This window comes from Camelus bactrianus, chromosome 32, assembly GCF_048773025.1.
Source record: "Camelus bactrianus isolate YW-2024 breed Bactrian camel chromosome 32, ASM4877302v1, whole genome shotgun sequence".
NCBI lineage: Eukaryota > Metazoa > Chordata > Mammalia > Artiodactyla > Camelidae > Camelus > Camelus bactrianus.
Genome location: NC_133570.1, coordinates 10,041,710 through 10,066,978, shown reverse-complemented (window position 1 = coordinate 10,066,978; position 25,269 = coordinate 10,041,710). Strand labels below are relative to the sequence as shown.

General features: G+C 44.7%; 1 protein-coding gene across 1 annotated transcript in view; it reads left to right on the top strand.

Moving 5' to 3' along the window:
• The first annotated feature begins 694 nt into the window (after positions 1–694).
• Positions 695–25,269, top strand: part of CCDC60 (coiled-coil domain containing 60) — a 146,218-nt gene continuing 121,643 nt past the window's right edge. Inside the window, exon 1 of the mRNA XM_010969561.3 lies at positions 695–1,231. Coding sequence (XP_010967863.1) covers positions 1,142–1,231 — 90 coding nt within the window. The 5' untranslated portion in view covers positions 695–1,141. The remainder of the gene's footprint in view (positions 1,232–25,269) is intronic.

Here is a 25,269-nt window from a genome sequence, read left to right as displayed (position 1 = left end):
TGTAAAGTGCTAAGTAGAGAACCTGACACAGAGCAGGTGATCAGTAAGTATTAGTTTGTATTAATGCCGACTGTGAAATGAACATTGCACTGCAAAAATGACGAATTCTTCCTGGGAGTGAGATGTCGGGAAATAATAAAAATTCTTGCCACTAGGATGCCTCATGTGCTCGGCCTTTGCATAATTACCTGTTTTAATCCTTGACCACTTGCAGTAAAGTGATACACACACACACGCACACGCACACACACATTTTAAAGCAATAGAAGCCAAACCTCAGCAAACTTTGGCATCTTATCCAGGGTCACACAGCTAAGGGGATAAGAGGTTGGGCTTTAGACTCAAACAGGAGAGAAATCTCAGGTTAACAAAATTGCAGGGTTAAACGCCCACTTTGAGCTATCCATCCCCAAGAAATCATTAGCAGGTTAGTGGCAGGACAGCGCGGAGGAGGAAGGAGTTTGTAAGTAGGTTGAGGTCCTCAAACCGGAGACGATGAAACCAGAGATCAGAGAATGTGGCCCCCTGGCCGGCTGCGCCCGCCCAGCCAACACCCCCCCACACACCCCCACCCGCGCCAACACCCCTTGCAGAGCTTGGGCGAGCGCCTGACCCCGCCCCTACCAATCCCAGCCAATAAGGAAGCCTTCCACGGCGTGCCGTTGCTAGGCAACGACCGAGGTGGGCCCCTGCATGGCGGTTAGACGTAGCCGCTTTCCGTTCCTGTCCGTGAGAGCTCCGCCTAAGGATAGGTATCTGGGGGCCCTTTTATGGGCCTCCCTCAGACTTTGTCAGTGGAGTTTTATTTTTTTAGTTCATAATTTATTTTGGTTTATGGAAGAGAAAGCTATCCCCTTCCCCAAAGGGGAAAAGCTCATATAAAAGTTTGTGACTTTCTAGAAAGGAAGGAAGTCCAGGCTTGCCTGGCCGCACGCTGTCCCGACTTCCTTATCCGGTTGGTGGAGAACCCAAATGACTCAGTTTCCCATTATTCCTCAGTCAGAAAGCTGTTCAGGGATTTGCGAGTTGGGGAGAAATTGCTGGAGCACCTCACACCAGTGACTGCTGAAGTAAGACGTTTCTGGGGGAAAAAAAAAACTTCCCTGAGTGGGGCACAGGCTAAGCCTGAAGGATTTCCAAGATGACCAAGGTACCAGCCACCAAGAAGATACAGAGTTCCCCCATCTCGGGGGCCCTGTGGCCATTTTATGCCTCAGATCTTCCAACACAGGTGAGTCGTCTCCTCTCTGCTGAAAATAATCATGTTTTCAAGACCAAGTGAAATAGGAATTCGCTTCCAGACCAAGAAGGGACAGAGGAAGAGAAAAGAGTCATGGTGTAATTAAATTGTCGGGACACATGCCTGTTGTTATCAATGGTTGGTTTCTCGTAAAGAATGAGAATGCCAGGCAGAACGGTGAGCTGGGCCATCCTATTAGCCAGTAATTCCAAGATGATGGAATAAATTGGCAATGACACTGTAGAACATCAGGAAAAAATTAAGATGAATTGTAGGTTTGCCGTCGCAGAAATTATTTTCAGAAATCCACTGGGCTCGGGGTACATGCGTGTCCTTTTTCTTTATGGAGAGACTATGGAGTGTCAGACTTTGGGGTTTGAAGTCTGACTCTACTTCTCACCAGCTACTGACATTAGACAAGTTGTTTAGCATCTCAGAGCCTTTATTTCCTCGTGTCTGCAAAATGAGATGGGAACATCAGCTGGGCAGAGATGGTGTGAGGACTATCAGATATGGAAACTGTTTCCAGTGATGATAACACTTGATAATGTGTATACATGACAAATATTGTTGTTGGTTTGAAAGACAAAGAAAAAAATCAGTATGTGTTCAGTGCTGGGGTCAAGTTGTTTCTGTTTTTAAGTGATTGTACCTGGGCAGGTCAGTTATATCTTGGTTAAGTGTGTCTTTGTTAAGCGTGTCTTTGTCATTGTATCTGCAAACCCCTGTATCACCACTAATTGGCCAGGGTAGGTAAACAGTGGGAGAGTGGGTCAAAGGCAATGGAGGGTGTTGGGGGGAGGGGGGAGTAGTCAGTGTACAAAAGAGAGCTTAAAACTCACCTGTGCTTATGTGCTGGTCCAAAGTGTTCCTGCGCTTCTGTTTTCTAAGGTTCAACACATCTTTATGCACCCCTTATCACTCAGCCCCCTTTGTGAGCTCACGCTGCATGATGCGGTCTTTATGTGTCTCCTTTCATCTCAAAATGCTACACGGCAGTGGGTTTTATCCAGAGCAGCCGCCTCTGGGAATGACTTTCCCAGCATAGTAATGGTAGAAGAGAAGGAGGGAAGGAATGAGGGACGAGGTAGATGTTTCAGAAGCAGAGGGGACTGTGAGCACATGGGCCGAGGACCCCAATAGCCTGGCTTGAACCCTAATCTGCCTCTTAGCAGCCCTGTGACCTTGGATAAGTTACAGAACTTCTCTGCTTCAGTGTTGCCATCTCTAAAATGGGGATAGCATAATACCTCCTCCTGGGACAGCCGTGAGCATTCAGTGATACGTCCACAGCTCTGAGAACAGTGTCTGACACAGAGTTAACACTTCCTCGATTTTTCATTATATTTTGTTTCATTCATTTAACAAATACTTATTTTGAATTTCTGTTATGGGCTGAATACCTGCTCTTGGAGAAAATGTGACTGCCTTAAAAATGTTCAAACTTGGTAGAGTGTATGTTTGGCATGGGAAGTAAAAGCGATAAAAAAAAAAAAAGCCAGTAGTTATAATGCAGGGTGGCTAATGATGTGGTAGGGATGTATCATTGGGTGTTGTGGGAATTCTGAGAAAGACAGTTAACCCAGATGTGTGTGTGTGTGTGTGTGTATTTGAGTGTGTGTCAGGATGGGGAGGGAAGAAGTCATGTACCTAAGTAAATACAATAGAGCTTTCCATCTTGGGACAGAGAAATTAAAGGAAGTAGAGGAAGATATATAGAGGTGGAAATGGTCATCTCTTTCTTGAGAGGACGGTAGGTGGGACTCAGGGAGGTCCAGAGAAGGGAAGAAGGCTTCCAGGGAACTGCTGAATAAACAAGACCTCAGGCACAAAACTCACTGAAATCCTGCTGCCCCCGCACCCTTGTCCAGGAAATAATGAAGACCCTAGGGTGTCCCGGCTCACATCTGAAGTGTCACATCTCTGTAAGTTTCAACTTTGTAGAGCTACCGTAAATCATTGCTTAAACCAGGCTCACTAGAAAGTGGCAAGTCACAAGAAGATGTGTAGCGATTAGGAGCCACTTCTGGTGTAAATCACACTAGTAACAAATTGCAGTCTTATTTAACGCCCTATTAACAGTGGTGGTAATGATGCTAAGAGTTGGTGTGTCCTGAATATTCCCCCACGTGCCATGCTCTGAGCTCAAGTCTTCCCATGGAATATTTTGGAACCTTCTACAACACTTCAAGGTGTGAACTGTTACCTCCTCATGAGATAGGAGGCAATACTGAGGCCACCTGAGGACAGGTCCCTTACCCAAGGACATGCAGCCAGCAAAGAACAGAGTGAGGATTTGCACTCTGGCTCCAGAGTTAATTTCTCCTGGCCTCACCATACTAATCAGACAGAGACGGTGGTTAGCATGCACCACAGGGGATATAAAAAGAAGGTGTAAGGGATGCTCACTAGCTTCAAATCATCTTCAGGTGTGCTGGGTGGGGGTGGGGGTGGGCAGACGAATAACAAATGCCAGGGCGGCCAGGTAAGTGTCCAGTGAGGAGTGATCCGAAGAAGGATCCAGCTTTTCGGAGGAGGAGGGTGAGACCACTTACTATGAGTCCACCATGTGTTCGTGCAGTGGGTGACACTTGGTGGGGAAACCTCCTGAAGGGTCCTGAAGCTCTCTGATGCCAGCTGTGTTCCTTCTCACGGGGATGGAAGTTGCTTTATCAAAACTAGCGTTACAGCTGCACCCTTCCTTGTACAGCGTCTTCCTGTCAATTTCTCAATGGAGGGAATTTAATGTATGCAAATCTGAACGTCTTTCGTGGAGGAAACCTTCTAGTTGGCCCTAAATCGGGCTCCCTAATCTGTTTAGGGAATTCCTTTTTCCTTTTTTTCCAGAGGAAGTAAAAGAGAAGTCTAATGGGATTAGCCAGGGGGAGGGAGGCAGCAGGGCACGTGTAGATTACCATGGACCCACATTTTCTTCTTCGAGAAAGGTTGAAAAAAAGAGGGGCACTGAGAACATCCCCCTCCTGTCCCAGAATGGAAATGCAGGAATGGCACTTGGCAAAACCTATAGAGGTGTGGAATCCTTCATACAAGCTCTGTCTCTTGGTGGCAGAGAAAAAAGAAGCATCCTTATCTTGGGCAGATCCCAAAAGAGCTGGGACTAGACTGAGTACTTTGCTCATACCCTAGCTCAGTGATGAAAAGAGCAGATTCTTCAGCAAACAACATGGCTTGAGACCCCAATTCTGTCACTCAACCATGTTATGGGGCCTGGAGCAAATCAGTGCCTCTCTGTGCCTCAGGTTCCTCCTCTGTGAAGTGGGCACATTGTATTTTCTCTAAGACCTCGTCTCCTTCAAGATGCATCATAATTTCTTGTGTGTGCCCCGGAGAAAGAAAAGTCTACTGATTCAACTATCACCTACTTTCAATGATAAGAAGCGTCCGACTTTCAGAGATGCTGATATGTGGAAAGAAAATGTGCATCTCAGAAGAGATGAACTCTAGCTGAAAAATGGCTCCCGTCTCCTAGGGTTTTGTGGGGATGAGATGAGCTGATATGGGTAAAGCTAAATACTCTGAAACGTTAGCCATTATGACAGTGTTGTTTAATCTTTGAATTGACTCTGTGATGGAGGTGTAGTTACTAGACTGAGGCTTGAAGAGCTCCAGCGTCAAGTTCTGTGCTGAGAGTTAAGTTGGCAGATTCGGGGAGAAGGGGGCAAACTCTGTCGAATCCCATGTATATAGAAGATCTTGGCCTGAGCATCTCTGACCCCCATCACTTCCCATGTACCCTCCATCCCCCACCACCCACCCCTATGGTGAGAATGGAGTTGCCCAGGGAAGGTTTCAGAAGTTCAGCCCACTATCCAGCCGGGCCTCCTGAAATCAACAAAGGAAAGATTTCCCCCAACAAGAAAAACCTTGACTTTCAGCATAATACGTTTCCACTGCCAGCATGAAATGGTTTTCCTGTTTGTCCAGATAGGAGAAATTGTGGCCTGAAGAGGTAAGCGGTGCGTCATCGGTCTTTGTTCGAAATGGGCTCAGCACTGGATAATTTCTCTGGCCTCTAATCACGGAAGACTACGTTCCCTGCACTGAATCACTGAATCACTCATTATCCTGAAAATAAAAGATCTAACAACCCACTTGAGATTCAGTTCAGAAGAATCCCAGCCAGGTGCACCTTCATTTTTATGTCACTTGTGACTTAGGTCGGGAAAGTGAGGCCTCTCCTCTCTCCAAAGGATCCTTTGGCTCCATTGTTACAGCATCGAGACAATTGCAGAATTCAAGTTGTTTTGTTTTCTTCTGCCCTGACGCTTTGGGCTTGTGATGCTTGCCTTGGCGAATCTTGCTGTGTCTAATTGCTGGCCCACGTGACAGTCGGCTCCCCTCCGTGATAAATCAGGCTGCGCGGAAGTCGTATGTTCATTACCTCCTGACACAGGAAGAGGCTGTAGGCACTTTCTTTACGCTGGACCAAATGAAGGAGCCCTTTGTCTCCTCTGTGCGGAGGCAGCTGCTCAGCCTGGGAGGGGAGGGCGGGGGAGGGGGGTGAGCGGTAGAAGAAGCATGATCAGAGTCTAGTTGATGGGGGATGCAAGCTTTGTGACGAGGGAAGAGCTCTGCCTTTGAATCAGACGTGGTGGGCTCAAATCCCCTCTCTGACGCCAATATGAAGTTCTGTGAAATGGGTTGAATGATGATAGCGTCCACCATATCTTTGGGAAATCTTTTGGAAAGATTAAATAAAACAAAGCACCTAAAGTACTGAGCACAACTCTCGGTACACAGTTAACTCCCCCTTAAGTAATGACAGTTCCTACAATAGTTACTTATGCTCCTCTCTCTTCTCTGCACACACATGCCACCATCACCATTTTGAAGACAGCCCAGGTATGAAGTCTGGAGGAAGCTGAATATCAACTGTAAAGTCTCAGAGTCGGGGATTGATCATTAGCGAGGCCAAGTCCCAGTTTAAGGATGGAAGAGAGGAAGCCTGTCTGGAGATATTTGTAAGAACTCGTGTGAGTACGTATTTTTATGAAGGATGAGCTGCCTTGCAGGAGAGTTCATCCTGGTGGCAGAAATGCTTGGCCCAGTTAAAAAGTCCTAGTCATAGATACGGGAGTGCCCCTGAGCATGATTTGAGTCCCCTGGATTTAACTTTCAGCTCAATCCCATTATTCATGTTTGAGTTTCACGGAGAACAAGAAGGAAGTGAGAAAAAATGGAAAACCCTGTGTATCAATTAGGATCTGGAGGTGTATACCTCCTGGCATTTGTTCAGAGGAGCTCACTAATGTTAGCACTGGCAGGTTTTTTTCCCTCATGGTCATAGAATGGCTGTCCCATCTCCAGCCGTTACATTCATATTCCAGCAGAAAGAGGAAAAAATAGAACATAAGAACTATATTTGTCCTTTCATGAGGCAAACAAAGGCTTTTCAGGGAACTTCCCAGCATACTTCATCTTATGTCTCATTTGCCAGAGCAGTGTCACTGCCTTTTCTAACTGCCAGGAATGGCTGGGACAGTGTTTCTAACCTAAGCGTGGAAAGCAGGGGCCAGAGAGAGGTGAAGGTATTGGAGATGGGTATCAGGTTGACTAACCAGCAGTGACGGGCACAAATGGTTTCACAAAAAAAAAAAAAAAAAATTAGACATTGGGGATCCCAAACAATACAGCAGCCTAAAAGAGAGAGGCATCCCCTGGCCTGCCCCACAACTTCTCCGGAATCTCAAGGGCACTTGTCCCTAGAGATACTTTAAAAAAAAACAGCAGAGAATCCACCAAAGGACTGTGGGCGTCAGGGCAAGGGTAGAGGTCCGCGAAGGAAACACTCATTCATTCAGCTAATATTTACCTACCCCCTAGTATGTGCTAAGCATGATTCTATGTGTTGAGGACACAGAAGTGAAAAAAGACGATCACATGGGACACTCTTTATGAAACTGAAAAATACAGGGAATGACATGAAGAGAGGGCCGACCGGGACCATGGCGTGTGCGCCACCTTTATTCCTGTGCCCCTTTCTTGTTTTCACCATTTAGGGGGAGCAGGGGGCTCGAAGGATCTCTGGCTGGAGAAGCCTTTGCACGACTCTAGAAAGAGACCTATTCCTGACCCCCTTTTATCATCCCTGCGGCCTCTAAAGACTCAGCTGTCAGCTGTTAAATTCAAAATCCGCAGAATCCACCTGGGGTTCAGCGGCAAGTAGCACTTATATAAAATCTGACAGAAGCCAATTAAACCTTTCCTGGACTGAATAAACCAAGATATTTTTCTTGGAGATCTTTCTGACAGCTAAATTCAAAATCATAATCACCAATAATGGGATACCTTCTATCATGAGGTGGTGGCATTTTCCCTTCTAAATTCCTGTTTTCAAACTCCGCTGGGGAAATTTCTGCCGGGGCCCAATTTCGATCTAATGTATTTCTGTCTAAATCGGAGTTTCCGCAATTGGCAGTTTTATTTAATGACTCGAAAATTAGCTGCGTCTGGCGAGCTCCTTGCAAGCCTGGAAATGCCTCGGGGTATGTGGATTGCACAAAGTAGGAAGATTGCACAGTGGGGGTGGTTTCTGGGATGGGCACAGCGTTGTCAGAGGCTGCAAGGGCTCCATGGTTGACTGTAGCTCAGTGACAGAGAGGACAGAGAGTAATGCCCCCATTGCAACCTGGTACAGGGTCAAGGTCACCTTTTGAGTTGTACATTAAATATATGTGACAAATGTTTTGAGGGCACTAAAATGGATCAGACCTGGGGTCTTCTCTCAAGAAACCCATAATTCTTTTGGAGAGTAAATTCCTAAATAACCATGAATCAAGATGGCAAATCAGAAGTGCCAAAAAGAAAGGTGAAAAATATATAGAAGCTTGGAGATAGAAACAAGTTCTATCATGGGAAGAAAGGTGCATCTGAAGCCATCTGGTCTGACTCTGCAGTGAGGACTGGATGTAGGTTGGGGTGACACTGACACTGAACCACAGCTAGAACTTATTTTCTAATATGTCAGGGTCAGGGAGGGGGCGTATTGCCACCCTCCCCCAAGGAAAAAGTTCTTTCTTGGGACCTTGTCTGACAAAACGCTCTCCCACAGAGCCCCAGTGGATAAATCTTTCCATACTCTGCCTCTCCATACACAAAGCTACCGAAGTTTCTATCCCAGAGGGTGGTCAAATTAGGGAGGACTTAGCCCCACGAATTCCCATTAAAACTTTCAATAGTCAGAAAGGTCTGTGTTACTTCTTGCAAGACTTGGAATTTCATCAGAGCAGGGCTTCTCAACCTCAACACCACTGACATTTTGGGCTGATAGGCTGTCCTGTGCATGGTAAGTTGTTGAGTAGCATCCCTGGCCTGTAGCCATTGGATGCCAATTATGACAACCAAAAATGTGTCAAGATACTACCAAATGTCCCCTGGGGGATAAAATCCCCCCCCCCAGTTGAGAACCATGGCAGTATAGGACTACTGAAGCCCTGAGTACCTCTCCCCAGTTGAATGCTTATCTGATAGTGAAAGATTCTCCATTTAAATAAATGATGTCATTGGATACCCAGTAGTTCAGCCAGAAACCCAAGCTTCATCTTCAGTCTCTTCCTCTCCATCACCTCTTACGTTCAGTCAGCTGCTTCAGGGCAGGTGTTCTATGGACACTGCCTCCTCCCGCTCAGTCACTACCTGATCCAGGATGCCCTCATCTCTAGCCTGGACTATTCCACCAGCCTCCTAACTGCCCTCTTTACCTTCAACCTGACCTGCTTCCAGCCCTTTCCCTTTCAGTGCCAGTGTAATATTGTCATTCCCCTGGTTAAAGCAATTAACAGCCTTCCGTTGCCCTCAAAATGAAGATTAATATCTTTAATAAGGTTTAAAAGGCTCTGCATAATCTGGTCCCTGATAATTTTTCCAGCCTCATCTTTCATTACTTGGTCTACTTCTCCCTTCCATCTTCTTCCTTCTAGAGGACTCTCCCTCCCTCGCCCTGAAAATTCTGGTTTTCCATGGCAAGATGTTTCCAGGGCTCTGAACAGTGGTGGGGTGGGCACGCCCCTTGCCTGGAATTGGGAGGTCAGGTTCTAATACCAGCTCTCTCAGTATCTAGCTGTATCACTTTGGACAAATCACTTAACCTCTCTGGCTTCTTCGTATGCCTCTGCAGAACCAGGAAATCTAACCTGGCAATTTGGGGGATCCCTCCTTGTCATATGGCTCTAGAAAGCAAATAATGGCTACAACTTATTAAGCATCAGTGTTGTGCATCTATATGTTCTGAATATATTATTAACTCCTCAATCCTGTGGGGCAGACGCTATCATTACCCCTATTTGTAGAGATGAGGAAACCGAGGCTTGGAGAGGTTTTGTGATTTGCCCAGAGACACCCAGGCAAGGAGGTGATGGAGTTAGGATTTGAATCCCAGATCAACTAATGAGAGAGATCCTATGCTCTTAAGATCAGCCTGGACAACGCCAGTAAGAAGGGGCAGTAGACAAGCCTCTCTCTAAAAAGGACATCTGCTGGTACAGTTTTTAAACAGTACATTCCAAAGTCTCTGGCAGAAAAAGGAAAGTGCTAGTTTTAGCTGTAGGCAAAGCAAACAAGAATGTGACTGCGCCCCGTGACCACAGACAAGGACATTTACATTTTCTTGAGCTCTTGCTAAAATATGCCAATGAGTTATTCTGGAAGAGAAACACAGCTAAGAATGAGGCTAGGGTGGCGGAGGGAGGGTGTGTTGGGGGGAACCCTGTCTGTGGCTTAGACACATCTTTCTAAAAACTGCTCTCATTTCAATGAAGATTTATAAGCTGTTTCTAATTAGAGTCACTTTTTTTTTTTTTAGAAAGGCATATTTTGATGCTGGGTCAATACACTGCCAAGACCTGCCAGATAAGACATTGAGGAAGACAGGCACCACTAATGAGGAATGAGGTTCTGGGGTGTGTGTGGCTGAGATGTTGATAATCGTAAACAGCTTAATTGGGTTGAATAATTTGGGTAAATATCTTGTTAAATGGATTTAGTCTGAATCCAAGCTCTGACCCACTGAATTTTTTATTCTCTTAGAAAAAAAGAACCCACACCAAAACTGCCTATTTATTTGTCTGATTCCACCACTAGACTTGGAGCTCGTTGAGGGAGAGGACCTCACTTTGCTTATGATTCTATCCCCAGAATCTAGCACAGTGCCTGGCATTGGATAGAAGTTCAATATTCTCTACTCTCTACACTCAGGACCAAGGATAGCTCCGTGTGCCAATAAGGCAACACATCCCTTGGGTAACTGTAAATTCCATTTGAACAAAGGCCATACGTGTTTTTTGTTCACAGGTATATCCCCAGCACATGCTGGGTGCTCCACACATAGGGGTAGCATTCTAATACTCTGCGTATGACCGTGGGCAAGTCACTCTCTGTACCTCAATATCTTTATCTCGCATATGGAAATAATAACCGTTCTGGCTTTGTAGGGTTGTTGGGAGGACCAATGAGATAATGCTAAGAAGAGCCCCTGGCAGATAGTAGGTGCTTATTAAATGCTATCTCTTCATATTTCCACTTAGGTAATCGAAGCCATTCGTGCCCCAAAATAGCAAGCATTAAAACATTTAAATACTGACATTTCCAGAGATGATGACTCTCCTGCTGATCATTTTTTATACATTCAGGAAAAGGCAGCACAAAGGGTGACATGACTAAAATGTTTTTTTTCCAAGAGCCCTTGATGAAAAATGCCCGAGAGGCAATTAGCATATGACTGTCACCCATGTTGTCATTGTTTATTGGCCGGTCCCATCCTCTGCTAATTAAACTGCTTCTCTGAAATTTTTAGACCTTTTTAAAAAGTCCTCTCAGAACTCAGGAAGCAATGCTTGTTGACAGATACCAAGGAATTTGAGAGAACTTGAATCTGATATCCTCATAGGGAGTGGAACATTGGTGAGAGTTGGGGGAAATTCTGCAGGGTCCGCGGGAACTAAAGTAAGCAGTCTGGATGATTCTTTAACCCTAACTAGCCTCCTCACCTTTTCCCTCCCTGTCTCCAACCAACAAATATCCCTCCTTGTTCCCTTTTTCTGAAGCTCCAGGGCTGGGGATTTAAATTGTCTCAATAAAGGACAATTCTTGAGCTTGCCTGGCTGGCCAGACAAATTCATGTCAGGGCTGGTTGACTTAGCACCTGGGCCGTGGGTCCTTCCTGGGTTGAGTCCTGGTTCTCCTGCTGCTCTGTGACCTTAGGCTATCTGCTTCACCTCTCTGATGCTGAGTTTTCTCACCTGTAATTGAATCTTGTGAAGATTGAAGATAATGCCCATAAAGACTGGGTGCAGAATTTATAACTGAGATTGAGCTAAAATTAGTAATTATTCCACCTTTCAGTGTTTTATGTACTTCCCAACCCCCACCCCCATGCTCTGGTGTGTATAATGCCAACATCAGGGTTTTTTTTTTTTTTTCCAAAGAAAGATGGTAGGTATAGTATTGAGGAAAAAATTCTGTCTCCTTGTGAATTGTCATTCTTTCAAGGTTTTCCTGTGAATAGTAAAAATGAGTCATGCTTTTGTATCCTCCATGAGGTTAAAAATGAGGCCAGTGTTTTAAAATGAAATAAATGGCATATTATATGGTCATGATGATGATAATAGATATAACTAATGTTGTTGGTTGAGTGCTTAGTATGTGCCATCTGCCATGGCAAGCCCTTATGTGAATTATCCAGTTCTACTGACGCCATAAAGCTAAGAGGTAGGCAGTACTAACCCCATTTTGCAGGTGAGGAAACTGAGGCCGAGAGAGGTTAAATAACTTAACCACAGTCCCACAGCTAGCTAATGGACCATCTGGCATTCGTACCCAGCTTGGGCCAGACTTTGAAGTCCCCATTTTTAACCATTATGTATCACTTAACAAAGTAAGCCTGACTTTTTCTGGGAGTGGATGGGTTGAGGGTAAATATGTCCCCACTCTCAAAAGAAGAGCCTAAGGAAGGCAAACCACCTCCTTTCAGAGAACATACTGACTGTCCCATTGGCTGTTCATTCTGGCTCGCCCTCACCCACAAGGTCAAAGTCCAGGGCGTTTCAAGGAGACTCCACTCACCCCAGCAGTCCCTGAAGTCACAGCTGACAAGCATTCCTCAGGATCCTCAATCCAGCTCCAACCTGCTGCCAAAAAGCCCCACGAAGCCACTGCCCTATCTTTCATAAGGTCCGTATCACCAAAGCAGCCTGTCCCTTGAATGAAGCCTGGGATCTGATCTCAACACAAGTTTATTTTTGCCTGTCACTTCTCCCTTCGGATATTTTCAGTGGCCCCTGCGTAAAAACAAGGTGTCTAGTGCCTTTTCAGCTTGCCCTTGACTGGTAGCCAGTTTTGCAGTCCAAGTCACAAGACACAGTCACAATTCAGAAATAAGACATATTGATTCAAGATATCGATCTATTAAGCAGCACTCCATCCTTCTCTCAAGGAGAAGAGCTCTCTCTCTCTCCTGCCTGTTAGGGACAGCTTCACGTAGGCCACCTGCCGCCAGGGAGGGAATGTGGGACATGCTCCTTTATCCCCAGCGTTCTAACTGCCGGCTGGAAGGGAAAACCGGGGACACAGGAAAGTTCTTACAGGTCCTGTCATAAGATGTCTCCATTCTCCCTGGGCCCAGCAGGTGTCTAAAGCTGGCTCTTTCTCCCGTAGGCACTTCTGTTAGCTCTTTGGAAGTTCTTTACCGATTGATTCCAGCTCTCCACACATTGTCTATCAGCTGTGCGTGCCACTCAGATTCTGGTCTACCGGTAGTCCGCCCCACCCAGACTCCCAACACTGGGGCCTCTTTGGTCTCCAGTGGGAGTTATGGTGGGCAGAATCCCAAGCTGATATCCTGGCCTGCCTGTCACCTCTGGTCCCCAGGTTTCACGCAGCTTCGACACACCGCTGACGACAAGCGCCACTCTCTGCCCCAGCGCCAGCTATCCTCCATCTCTCTGCCCTGCCCCCGCAAGCACTCCCTGGCCTGCCTCCATCCTCTGGGCTTTCCAGGAGGGTGTCAGAGACCAGCCCACCAATCCCCCAGCTGCAGGGCTCCCCTTTTAAGCCCTTGAGCATCCCACAGAGGCCTCTGTTTCAGTTTGAAGTGAAGGATGCAGCATCCTCCTCCCTTAGGGGTCAGGATTCAGAGCGTCACAGGAGCTGCTGTCAAAGAAGTCACTTCACAAATCCCACTTCCCTTTCCACTCTCTGTCTTTATAGTCTCCAAGCGGACATGAATGGAGGGTCCCGTTCTCCTATAGCGACCTCAAATATCCCTTCCAGGTGATCTTCCTCAGCTTCACCTGGGGTCTGACGTCTGTGGTATCTTGGATCCTCAGTCTGTCTGCTCTCTCCTACTGCCCATTTTACTTGTTATCCTACCACTTACTGAGGGTTCACAGGGCACCAGGTGATTTACAAGTGTTGTCTTGTAGCCTTACGACAACCCCATGAAGAAGCTGTTATCACCTCCTTTTCACAGATGAGAAAACTGAGCCTCAGAGACAAAAGGTGATGGAGAAGCCAAGACTCAAAACCAGACCAGTCTGGCTCCAAAGTCCCTTTTTATTTTCCCTCCTCTCTGCACAGTGCCCAGAGCTACTCCTGTTTGCTGAGGTGGAAACTTGGCTTCACTTGCAAGCCTTGGAATTCTGTTCCAGATGGTGCTCCCCCAGCCCGCATCCTCCTCATTGCTGGAGCCATTCTGAGCTCATTGGAAGTTACAGGAGCGTTCTGGGGGAGGATGTCACGCTGTCCACAGAAGTCACATCACATGTAGCCATCTCATGGTTACTCACAAAACAAAATGGCCGTTTTCTTTCTTTCTGATATTAGAACATGGTCCTACTGCAAATTGACTTGAAAGGAAGCCAGACCCCATTGTTCTCTGTCTGCCCGTGAAGGAAGATGGCCACTTCCGGCACCTGAAGGACCTGAATTTAATCCACGGTTGGGGCCTCAATGAAGAGGGTGGGGAGGCTTGTCAGAGGTCAGACACCCACTAAGCGCCCAGCCCTGAATCAGGGAAAACCGAAAAATGTCAGTCCCCAGAAAGCAGTTTTTATTTCACTGCAGGTTTGAAAGCTGTGCATTAAATGTCTCTCTCCGTCTTCTCTCTCCCCGCCCCTCTTCCCTCTCCTCCTCCTCCACCCCCCTCCCCTTTGCATCACCGCACCCAACAATATTTGTTAGCTCTCCCTGTGCTTCCTTTTAGCTTCTTTAATTATTGTAGCAATTTCACCTGTTTAAAAAGAGAAAAGGAAACCCCTGGACAGCCCGGCTGCTTGGACGCCAAGGGAAGGCAGCCTTTCAGACCCAGTTGCTGAGCCATCCTGCAGACTCCTGGTTTCATTAATGTTCTTTCATCGGCCACCGATCGTAAGGGGAGCCTGTTCTGTAATTGTGTATTTTAGGTAAATAGATCGTTAGGTAAGATTGATGGCAGAGTGGTCCAGCTAATGTTTTAAACCAAAAGCAAAAGCGCACAAGGGCGTCTCCAGCTGTAAATGACAGGACCGCAATTCATGCGGTTTCAGTTAAGGGTGTGTTGGAGTTTTTTCAGCATAAATGGCCACTTTCTGCCTTAACAAAGAGAGGCTTTCTTTGCAGCTCAACACAAGAGCATAGGCCTTCAGGCAAACGAAGGGTTTGTTTTGATAATGAACTTGATATCGAGTTACAACTCATTAATATAGACCACACAGTGTCAGTGCAGCTAATTTCTTCATTTTACAAAGCCTGGTTCTCAACAAAGCATATTATTGGCCCCACGTGAATTTAAAAAAAAAGAGAGAGAAGAAAAGAAAGAAAAAAAAAAGAGGAAACTCCACAAAGGCTCAGCGGGTTCAAGGCAGAAATGGTACAGGCATGTGGAAAGCAAGAATTTACCAGCATGCCACTGCTGCTGAGTCAGGCAGGGTCACGAAGCCCCCAAACATTGTCTTTGTGTTCAAGTAGAGGGTGATTTCCAGCCAATTGGAGCCCAAGCCAAAGAATTCTTTTCTTGGGTTCAGGAAGTGGTATAATCCAGACCAACAGATTCCCCCAGAAACCCTGAAGATGAAGACTCGTCACCTACAATCATAGAGTCATTGAGAAACCCTGAAGGGCGTCTAAACAGCTTTCTGTTCAAAGCAGAAGAACGTGATGATAACGTTTGCTGGCCCCGGAGTCTACCTGACATAGGATGAGCCCCAGTTCTGCTATTGCCCAGCTGTATGACCTGGGGCAGGTCACCCCTTCTTGTTCCAAGCCTCAGTTTCCTTGTCTGCAAAATGGGGATAAAGATCGTTCCCAGTAGTCTCTCTCTCTGAGAGAGGGCCGGCCAGAAATGGATGCAGTACTTAGATGTGGTCTGATTGTCTATATTTTCTTCCTAGTTGCAGATGAAAATGTTGACTGGGTTCAGGCAGGGATCCAGGGCTCATTAAAACCAGGCAGGTGAGAAAGTTCTTCCCTTCAAGAAGCTTTCTCTGACTCTCCCCGTTGTCTCCTCCCTTTTCAGTTCTGTGGGGTTCCACAGTCACAGCCCTCATCACACACCTGCTCACAGTGGCAGAGAGGGCCACTGAGCAGGGACCATCCTTAATGGTCTTTGAATTCACTATGTTCTGTACACTTGCTATGCGCCAGCCTCGTGGAAGACATGCAATAAGTACTTGTTGAATAAATTGACCCAACCTCTTCCCCAAAGAGAGGACCTGTTATCTTCTTGTATGTCTACTTGCTCTGAACAATACACATCCTGTTTAAGGTGGGTTGCTTTTGGTATCATTTTTGCCTTTAGGTTTCCCATGATATTCTAGAAGTCTATTCACTTTTAGGGGCATGGCCTCCTGGCCATCTTTGGTGAAATCCCTTTGAATATCTATCTGAGCTCACTGGAGCTCCATAGAGTACAGGTTTCCTTAGATGCTACACCCCTTGCTTTGTTATTAGAATTATGCGTATTCGTTTTGTTTCATTTCATTCATATTTATTCATTCATACCCATTTAACTCCTTCATATCCATTTCCTTCATTTCATTCAAAATTTCATTTTCTAGCATCCTGTTCTAGTGCAGAATGTGACCAGATTTCTCTCCCTTCCGAATACCAACCTTCAGATACAGACACTGTGGTCAACTTTCCCCGAAGTTTCCACCAGGTTTTCCTCCTCTATTGGTTCTCGGTCTATTTTTCACTTAATTCCTGTATCTGTCCAGAGATTTAAATTCATGGAAGTGCAAATGAGAAATCTATCAGGTGCTTCACTTTGGTTTTATGACAGAGGCCTGAGGAACTGTCCTCTCACCCCAGCAATATCTCGCATCAGGACCAGTTTTGCAATTTCTCACGTTCACCTGTGTGTTCTGAAGCCTTTTCCACTGTTAGATTTTTTCCAAATCATTTTATTCTCACTCAAATGCTTTTTTTAAAAAAATTATTGAAATATACATAGAGAAAACTATACAAATATAAGTGTACATTTGATGAATTTTTACAGAGTGAAAATGTCCATGCAGCTTCTTCACCAAAGTCAAGATACAGAGCATCACCAGAACCCTAGAAACCCCCTCAAGCTCCCTCCCAGACATGAGGCCCCTTCTCCCCAATGTTAGTTATCATCTTAAGTTCTGTTACCATCAATATGTTTCGCCCTTTTTAAAAAAAATTCATATAAATGGAATCATACAGTATATACTCTTGGATCTGGCTTTATTTGCACATTATGTTTATGAGATTCATTTATGTTTTCATGTGTAATTGTCATTTACTCATTCTCACTGCTGTATAGTATTCAACTGTGTGAATGTACCATGCTTTATTTATCCTATTACCCATTGAAGGACTTTTGGGTTATGCTGTTTTGGGTGGAGAAGGAGATGGAACTTTTACAAAAATGCTAGTGTGAATGTTTTCTGTACGTGGCTTTTGGTGAACAAATGTTCTTGAAAATATACATATACACATACACACACACATACACACACACACACATATATATGTTTTTGAGGATAGATAGATAGATACTTACTACAGTTATATTTTGTCAGAAATCGTTCAATTTCCAGTGACAAAACCTTAAACTTGCACAAGCAAAAAGCAAAACCAAACCAAACAGAACAAAAGACAAAAAAAGATATTAGAGGCTTACATTGCAGAAGACTTTAGGGGATGCAGCTTTAGTTACAGCAGGATCCAGCAGCTTAGACAAAGTCATTGGGAATCTGTCTGGCTCTATTCATTGTTCCTGTTTCCCTCAGGGGTGGTTCCTCTCTAAGTCAGGAGAGTCTCCACCGAGTATTAAAATGGCCATCAGCAGCTCCAGGCTCAAATTCTTCTAGTTTAATAATAGCAGGGAAAAAAGAGCTTCCGTTTCCCAAATGAACCGTCAAGAGTCACATCCCCGAATTATCCACTGGGATCTTGCCCACCCCTGGAGTCCAGAGAACCAGGGCCACCCACACCTGAACCACGTACCCTGAGGAACAGCATTAATCATGTTATTTTCAAAACTTTGGACAACCTGAAATCTTCATCAACAGAAGAGTCAAATAATGTTATGTACATACATCCCATAGAATATTATGTTGCCACTTAAACAAATATGGTAAATCCGTATGTACAGACACAGCTGGCTGTTATGTGTGGTTTGTTGGGGGAGAGGGTAAGGTGATTGTTACATGTACTGTATAAGTGTGATCATGTAATATATTGTCCAAAGTGGACATTTTCGGGGTGAAAGGAGGTGCTATAATTAATTATGCTGGCCAACAGGTATACACTGAGGTTGTCCTGTACAAACATATATGAACAGTGGCCAGAAATATAATTATTTAAATATCTGTATCTGTCTACTTGCCTATTTACCTGTGTTTATTTTTATTTAAGAAGGACTTTGATGTTGACCCTAGGAAGTATGGGAAGGAAAAGAAGGGGGGATTTTTTTTTCCTTCCTTTTTTTAAGATGTAGTAGAAATTCTTTGCACAAACTGTTTTAATCTTAAGTCACAACTCAATTAAAGTTTATATATCTGTGTATCTGGGTAACCACTGCCTCACTCAAGATATAGAACGTTCTCATCATCCCAGAAGATTCTCTAAAATCTCTTCCTAGTCAGAAGCCGCCCGCACGCCAGAAACAACCGCTAGTCTAACTTTCTTCACCACAGATTAGTTTACTCATTCTTGAACTTCATATAACGAAATCATTGAGCATGCTGTCTTTTGTGTCCGACCTCTTTTGCTCACTATAACACCTGTGCAATTTATCAGTAGTTTGTTCTCTTTTACTGGGAGGCAGTTTTACGTTGTTTGAATACACCATCGTTTATTGATACCTGCGTTATCCCATGGATGGACATGGTGTTTCCCGTTTGGGACCGTCGTGTATAAAGCTGCGGGGACATTCTTTCATGTCTTGTGTGTGAACACGTACATCCACTAAATTCTCTTAGGCATTGCTGGGTCGTGGGATAGAGGTATGTTTAGTTTTATCAGAAACTCCCAGCATTTCAAGGTGTCAGCCATTTATGAGTTCAAGTTGTTCCACATCCTCATCAGAACTCAGTCTTCTCAATTTTAACCATTCCAGCGGTCCATGTAGTGATAACTCATTGTGGTTTTAATTTGCATTTCTCTGTGAATAATAATCTTGGGCATCTTTTCATATGTTGATTGGCCATTTGGATTCTTCTCTTGTGAAGTATCTGAGTCGTCTTTTTTTTTCCCCCTTTGGGTTGTCTTTTTATTATTAATTTGTGGTAATACTCTCTTTCTATCCTATATATGAGTCCTTTGTCACATGGATGTGTATATCATCCAGGCTCTTTTGATTCCTTTAATGGTGCTTTCTGATGAGCAGAAGTTCTTAGGTTTAACAAAGTCAAGTTTATCAATGCTTTTTATTACAGTTGCTCCTTTTTTCCTGTATTTATGATAAGGCCACAGAACAGTTATTAATATTGCTTTAAGCAGTCAATGTTCTACCAGTGTGAATGTACATTTACTCTTTTTGATCCTTTATTCTTTCTCGTGGGTCCCTATTTCCATCTGGGATCAAATTCCTACAGCCCAAATGGAGACTTGCCTGAGCGTTTCTTACAGTGCATGACTGCTGGTGACAGATTCCCTCAGCTCTTGTGTGTCTGTAATGTCTTTATTTCACTGTCATTTTTGATGGCTGTTTTTATTGGGTACAGAACTATAAGTGTGCAGGGGTTGTGTTTTTTTAGCACTTTAAAGATGTCATGCCATGGTCTTATGACTTTCATAATTTCTGGGAAGGACACCTCTCTCTCTCTGGGATTTTAGTTCATCTAGCCTTCTCTTATTTCCACAGCTTTCCAGCATATTTGAAAATATGATTTTTTGTAATTTATCTTTTTAAACCCAGTGAGAACAGTGGGTTTTTACTAACCACCACATCTCACTCAGTGACTGAACTCAAGCCCCCATTTGGGGAGAATTTAAGCTAGGAAACTTGCTTCTCTTCATTCTTCTTTTTTATTTGTTTTGTTTGTTCCTTCCTTCTTTCCTTCCTTCCTTCTTGTTTTGCTTTTTGTTTTTATTCATTTATCTTTTAAATCAACATCTTGGGGTGTAATTTACATGCAATCAAATGCAAACATTTTTAAGTCTACAGTTTAATGAGATTTGACACATGTACACACCCACAGAACCACCACCCCAATTAAGGTAGCAGTTCCATCATCCCAAAAAGGTCCTTCCTGCTCCCTTTGAACTCAGTCTCTTCCTCCCACCCCCAGCCCCAGGCAACTGCTGATCCACTTTCTATCACTGTAGATGAGTTTTGCCCACCTTCAAATTTCCTATAAATTGAGTCATACAGTATATACTCCTCTGTCTCTGGTTTCTTTCATTCAGCATGTTTTTGAGACTTATCCACAATGTTGGGCATCCCCACAGGAAAAAGGAGTTTGTTCCTTTTTATTGTTGAATTGTGTTCTATCATATGCATATGTCGGCTCTCCTGCTGATGGACATTTGGGTTGGTTCCAGTTTTCTCTTCCTTTTTAAAGTCTGAAATGCTCTGAGTCATTCGCTGGTGCATCTTATAATTGATGCACAGAGCACAGTCCCGCCCTTGTGTAAGCTTCAGCCTAGAGGGGGAGATCCGTGTTGGACAAGTAATTTCAAGCATAATGAGTGTTGTACAGAAGCAAATACCGGCCGTCATGGGAGCAAACAGCAAGAGCTCTTAGTTTAGTCCAGGGCTTCCAGAAAATCTCCTCGACGAAAGATTTGACAGAATCTGGGATGACTGGAAGTAAACGAGGAAAGACTGAGGCGGGCTCTGGGGTGTAATAGAAAACTCAGCGGACACGGAAAACAGAAGAAAAGTAGTACCTCACTGAACATTAGGGAAGAGAGGCACTGTGATAGACATTTTGAAAAGTTTTATTTATTCATTTATTTTAATCGAGGTATCGTTGACCTACTGTATTAGTTTCAGGTGTACAGCATAATAATTCAGTACCTGCATACAGTGCAAAATGATCAGCACAAGTAGTCTAGTTAACATCCATCACCATGCATAATTTCAAATTCTTTTTTCTTGTGAGGAAAACTATAAATCTACTTTCTTAGCAACTTTTAAATATGCAGTCCTGTATTATTAACCACAGTCGCTGGGCTGTACATTACATACCCTCTGACTTATTCATTTTATAGCTGGAAGTTTGTACCCTTTTGTTTCCCTTCACCCCTTTTTGCCCCAGCTCCTGCCTCTGGCAACCACCAGTCTGTCCTCTGTATCTATAAGCCTGGGGTTTGGGGGTGTTTTTTAGATTCCACCTATAAGTGAGATCACCCAGTATTTGTCTTTCTCTGTCTGACCTACTTTACTTAGTATAATACCCTCAGGATCCATCCATGTTGTCAGAATGGCAAGATTTCCTTCTGTTTTTATGGCTGAAAAATATTCCGTTCTGTACATAGACCGTATTTTCTTTGTCCATTCATCCATCAGTGAACACTTAGGCTGTTGCCACATGTTGACTGTTGTGAATGATGGACATTATAAAGAAACATTACATGTACTATTATTTAATTTAATTTGCTATTATCTCATTTCAACCGTGAGAGTATAGTAAGTTCCGTTTTTACCAACAAACAGCCTGAGATTCAGGAAGATGCATACTTGTCCCAGGTGACACCAGTAGTGGTAAATCAGGATTTGAACCCAGTTCTGTCTGGCACCAAAGCTCATGCTTCTCCTCGGCCTGAGGCCAACACTGGTTAGGCGGGTTGCAGGGGAGACGGGAAGGAAGAGACAGAGTAGAGAAGAATCCACCTGCAGGTCCTTGGCATGTAATGGACACTAAAAACCTATACCTATTTATTAAACGAACAGATGTCTAAGAAAAGGAAACAATCCAGCCTATTGATTGTATCTTTTTCATTTGTATTTACTTAATTGCTAAAAAAAAAAGAAAAATAGAGACATTACTGCCAAATTTATCAAATCCTATTAATTCTTCCCCCACCATGTCACATTATGCAAATGTAGATTTTGATATTGTGTGTGTGGTGTGTGTGTGTGTGTGTGTGTGTGTGTGTGTGTGTGTGTGGTGTCAAAGACAAGAGCTAGGAGAAAGATCAGAGAAATACCAAGAAGTGTTTACACACTGAAGGGCAGAGGGATCTATCAGTTAACCAAAGTGAGATGAACAGAACTGCCAATTAACTCTGTGTTCTCAGAAGCAGTGAGCAGAGAACGCGGCCTGAACAATGAAAAGCGTCGCTGGGAGTTTTCATATTCGGTGTTGTCTGCGTGTAATTTGTTCCCTTTTACATAGAAATATATGGTATTAACTGGGGGATGTGATTAGGATACTGGTGGAGGCTCACTTTGATGGCAAACACACAGGCAGGCTCCTAACAGCTGATGGAGATCAGAGACGGTCTCTCTCCAGTAAACTCACAAATTGCAGGGACCGTACTCTGCTTAGTAAGTCAGGGCCACTGGGGCCGAGATGGCAATGTCTAAAAGATCCAGGCCTTCCGCCGGGGTCCTGGCCTCACAGTAACGGTCACAGGCTAAGAACTGGGAATTTACCTGCTCCTGTCTGCTACCTGCCCTGAGGTGCTTCACGTAACCCACTCGTTTCATCCTCAAGCAAGCAGAGAAGGGAGCTGAGCCTGTTTTAGAGATAAGAAAACCGAGGATAAAGAGGCATAATGACTTGCCCAATGGTGTGGAGCCAGGATCCCCTTCTGCCTTTTACGAAGCCCTTGACTTTTAACCTTTTCTCTATCCTGTGTCCGCACCTCGTAGGGGAGAGGGAGGGGGTGCAGGAGGACAGTCTCTCGCTGCTGGAAGGCCTGAGAGACCCCACTCCTATGTAGACAAAGAAATTGTTTTCCTGGGGGAGGGGGATGCCCCCTGAGGAAATCCATGTAGTCAGAATCTTAACATCCTTAGAACACATGCACCATTCTCCTAGTTTGATGGATAGGAAAAGTGAGATCCAGAGCAAGGATGGTGGGCCAGTGAGTATTTCTTGGAACAAATACGGCCTTCAGGGGACCCACCTCTGTGTACCTGTCGGATCTGGATGAGTTGCCCCAGAAGACCTCGTCCAGGTTATAACAGTAGTAATAGCAAACACCTCATACTCGCTACATGCCAGGCACTGTTCTAACCACTTGTACAAAGATTCACTCACTTAACCTCCATACAGTCCTATAAGGGTGGGTACTGTTATCATCTCCCTATTTTACAGATGAGGAAACTGAGGCATAGAGAGGTTGGGGCTTCTCCTTGGTTGCTAAACCCCACATAAGAGCCTTATACCTCTCTGAAAAGAGCCATGACGTCTCATTCCTCCCCGTTCACTCGTAGCTTTCCTCCCCTTCACGATAATCCCACATCCTACACTGCCTGAGTCCCCCCACATTCTGCACTTGACTTATAGAAGCATCACATTTTCCCTCCATAATACAGAACCAGATCTCCATGTTGGCGTTTGTGTGCACAAGCTAATGAGTCCCAGGTTTGCCCTTAACTCTGTTCTTCAGTAAGATTACACGATGCAGAGGTCAGCATGAGAGTGCTGTCCACATGTCTATCAACTGGCGAAGGGACAAACAGAATGTGGTGGTTCCATGCAGTGGAATATTATTTGACCATAAAAAAGGAATGAAGTACTGATACATGTGACAATGTGGATGAACCTTCAACACATGATGCCATGTGAAAGAAGCCAGACACAAAAGGACACATATTATAGGACCCACTCATAGGAGATGTCCATCCTAGGCAAATCCATAGAGATGGAAAGTGGCTTAGTGATTCCCAGGGTCTGGGGAGGCTGTAGGATAATGAGGTGATACCTGAAGAGGGGTTTCTTTTTGAGCTAGTGAAAATGTTTTTAAATTGACAGTAAGGGGAGAGGGTATAGTTCAGTGGTAGAGTGTGTGCTTAGCATGCACAAGGTCCTGTGTTCAATCCCCAGTGCTTCCATAATAAACAAACAAACAAACAAACCTAATTTCCTGCCCCCCCAAGGAAAAAACACAAACAGAACAAGCAAACAAATTGACAGTGATATTCACCTATCTGTGAATGTACTAAAAAGATAATTGAATTGTACACATTAGATGGGTGAATTGTGTGGCATATAAAATATTTCTCAGAAAAGCTAAGGAGGAGAAGGAGGAAGAGGAGGAGGGGGAGGGAGGGAGATTTGGAGCAAGACTGCCTGGGTTCAAACTCCAGATCTGCCACTTTATAGCTGTACAACCTCAAGCTAGTCGCCTGAGCCTCCCTTTTCCTGTCTAGTAAAGCTGAAGATGAGAGCAAAGGATAGTGAAATGTTTAGCAATCTGCGTGGCAGGGATGCTGGACCCGCTGTTAACCCTTGTGTTGCTGGATGGTGTGGAGGTCCAGGGGAGTGCAGGAGACGGACTGGGGTGACCAGGAGGCATGGGGCATAACTCTTTGCCAACTGATAAAGAATTATGCCTTCAGAGTTCTGAATTTAAGAGTTTGCAACTATGAATGAAACCACCTGAAATCTGGTTTGTCAGCAGGGGCGACAGAAACCTTGATTCGCGTGAATACATCGAGGCCTCTGGAACCCATTTCCTCCTGCCCTTTCCTGAGCCCCGTTTTCCAGTGCAGAGACTTTCATATAATTAACATGAGTTCATCAACAGGCCCAACTTGAGTTTCCATGGAGACTCCCTGCGCTTAATTAGTGTGGCCAGGGTCGCTCCGCTGCTCCCCGGTTCAGGCTAACCTCCACTTCCTTGCCGTTTTATTTTTAATACCCCAAATTTCATCGGCGCTAATGATCTCGCCTCTGCTGGTGTTCACCTGATCGCTTTGCTGTTCTTTTTTCCCTTTTCCTTCACTTTTGCTTTTCCTAATGAATACTCCCTAGAGGAGGATGAAAGGCGGGGGAGGGTGGGGGGGGTGGGAGTTAAATCTGTTCTCTTTGGAGACAGAAGAAGAACCATGGAAAGGCAGTGAGTGCCTGCATCCCAGCGATGCACAGTGATGTCTCGGCCGATAGAACTCGCGGCCGCAGAACGAGGGAAGCAGGAGATGAAAAGCAGGCGGGCAGGTTTGTACAAGGAGATGAAAACTACACAAGCATGACCTTATATGGGGCCTTCATCGCCTCTGCGGGAGGAACGAGGAACACATGCTGAGCCCAGGCCTGAGAAGTCGCCATATTTGGAGAGAAAGCAGCCTGCAAGTGGAGGTTTTAAAAAGATTTACTATACACAAAGCCCTGAAGCTTAGCTACCAACAGTCTCCCTTTCAGCCAGGAAAGGGGTGAAAATCACCAACAGAGGGCTGACAAATGGCATTCCTCAGGGAGAGAGAGACGCTTTCCAGTTTTATTGGGTTAAAAAAACACTTGCATCAAATTACATTTCTCAGATCTGCAGAGCCGTGAATTTCAGAGGGCAGCAGGAGTTTAAAGCCTGATGAATCTTGGGAAGCTAACATAAGCTTCCCGGGGAATCAGTCTTGCCAGAGAAACAGTGATGTGTGGTCATTCAGAATATGC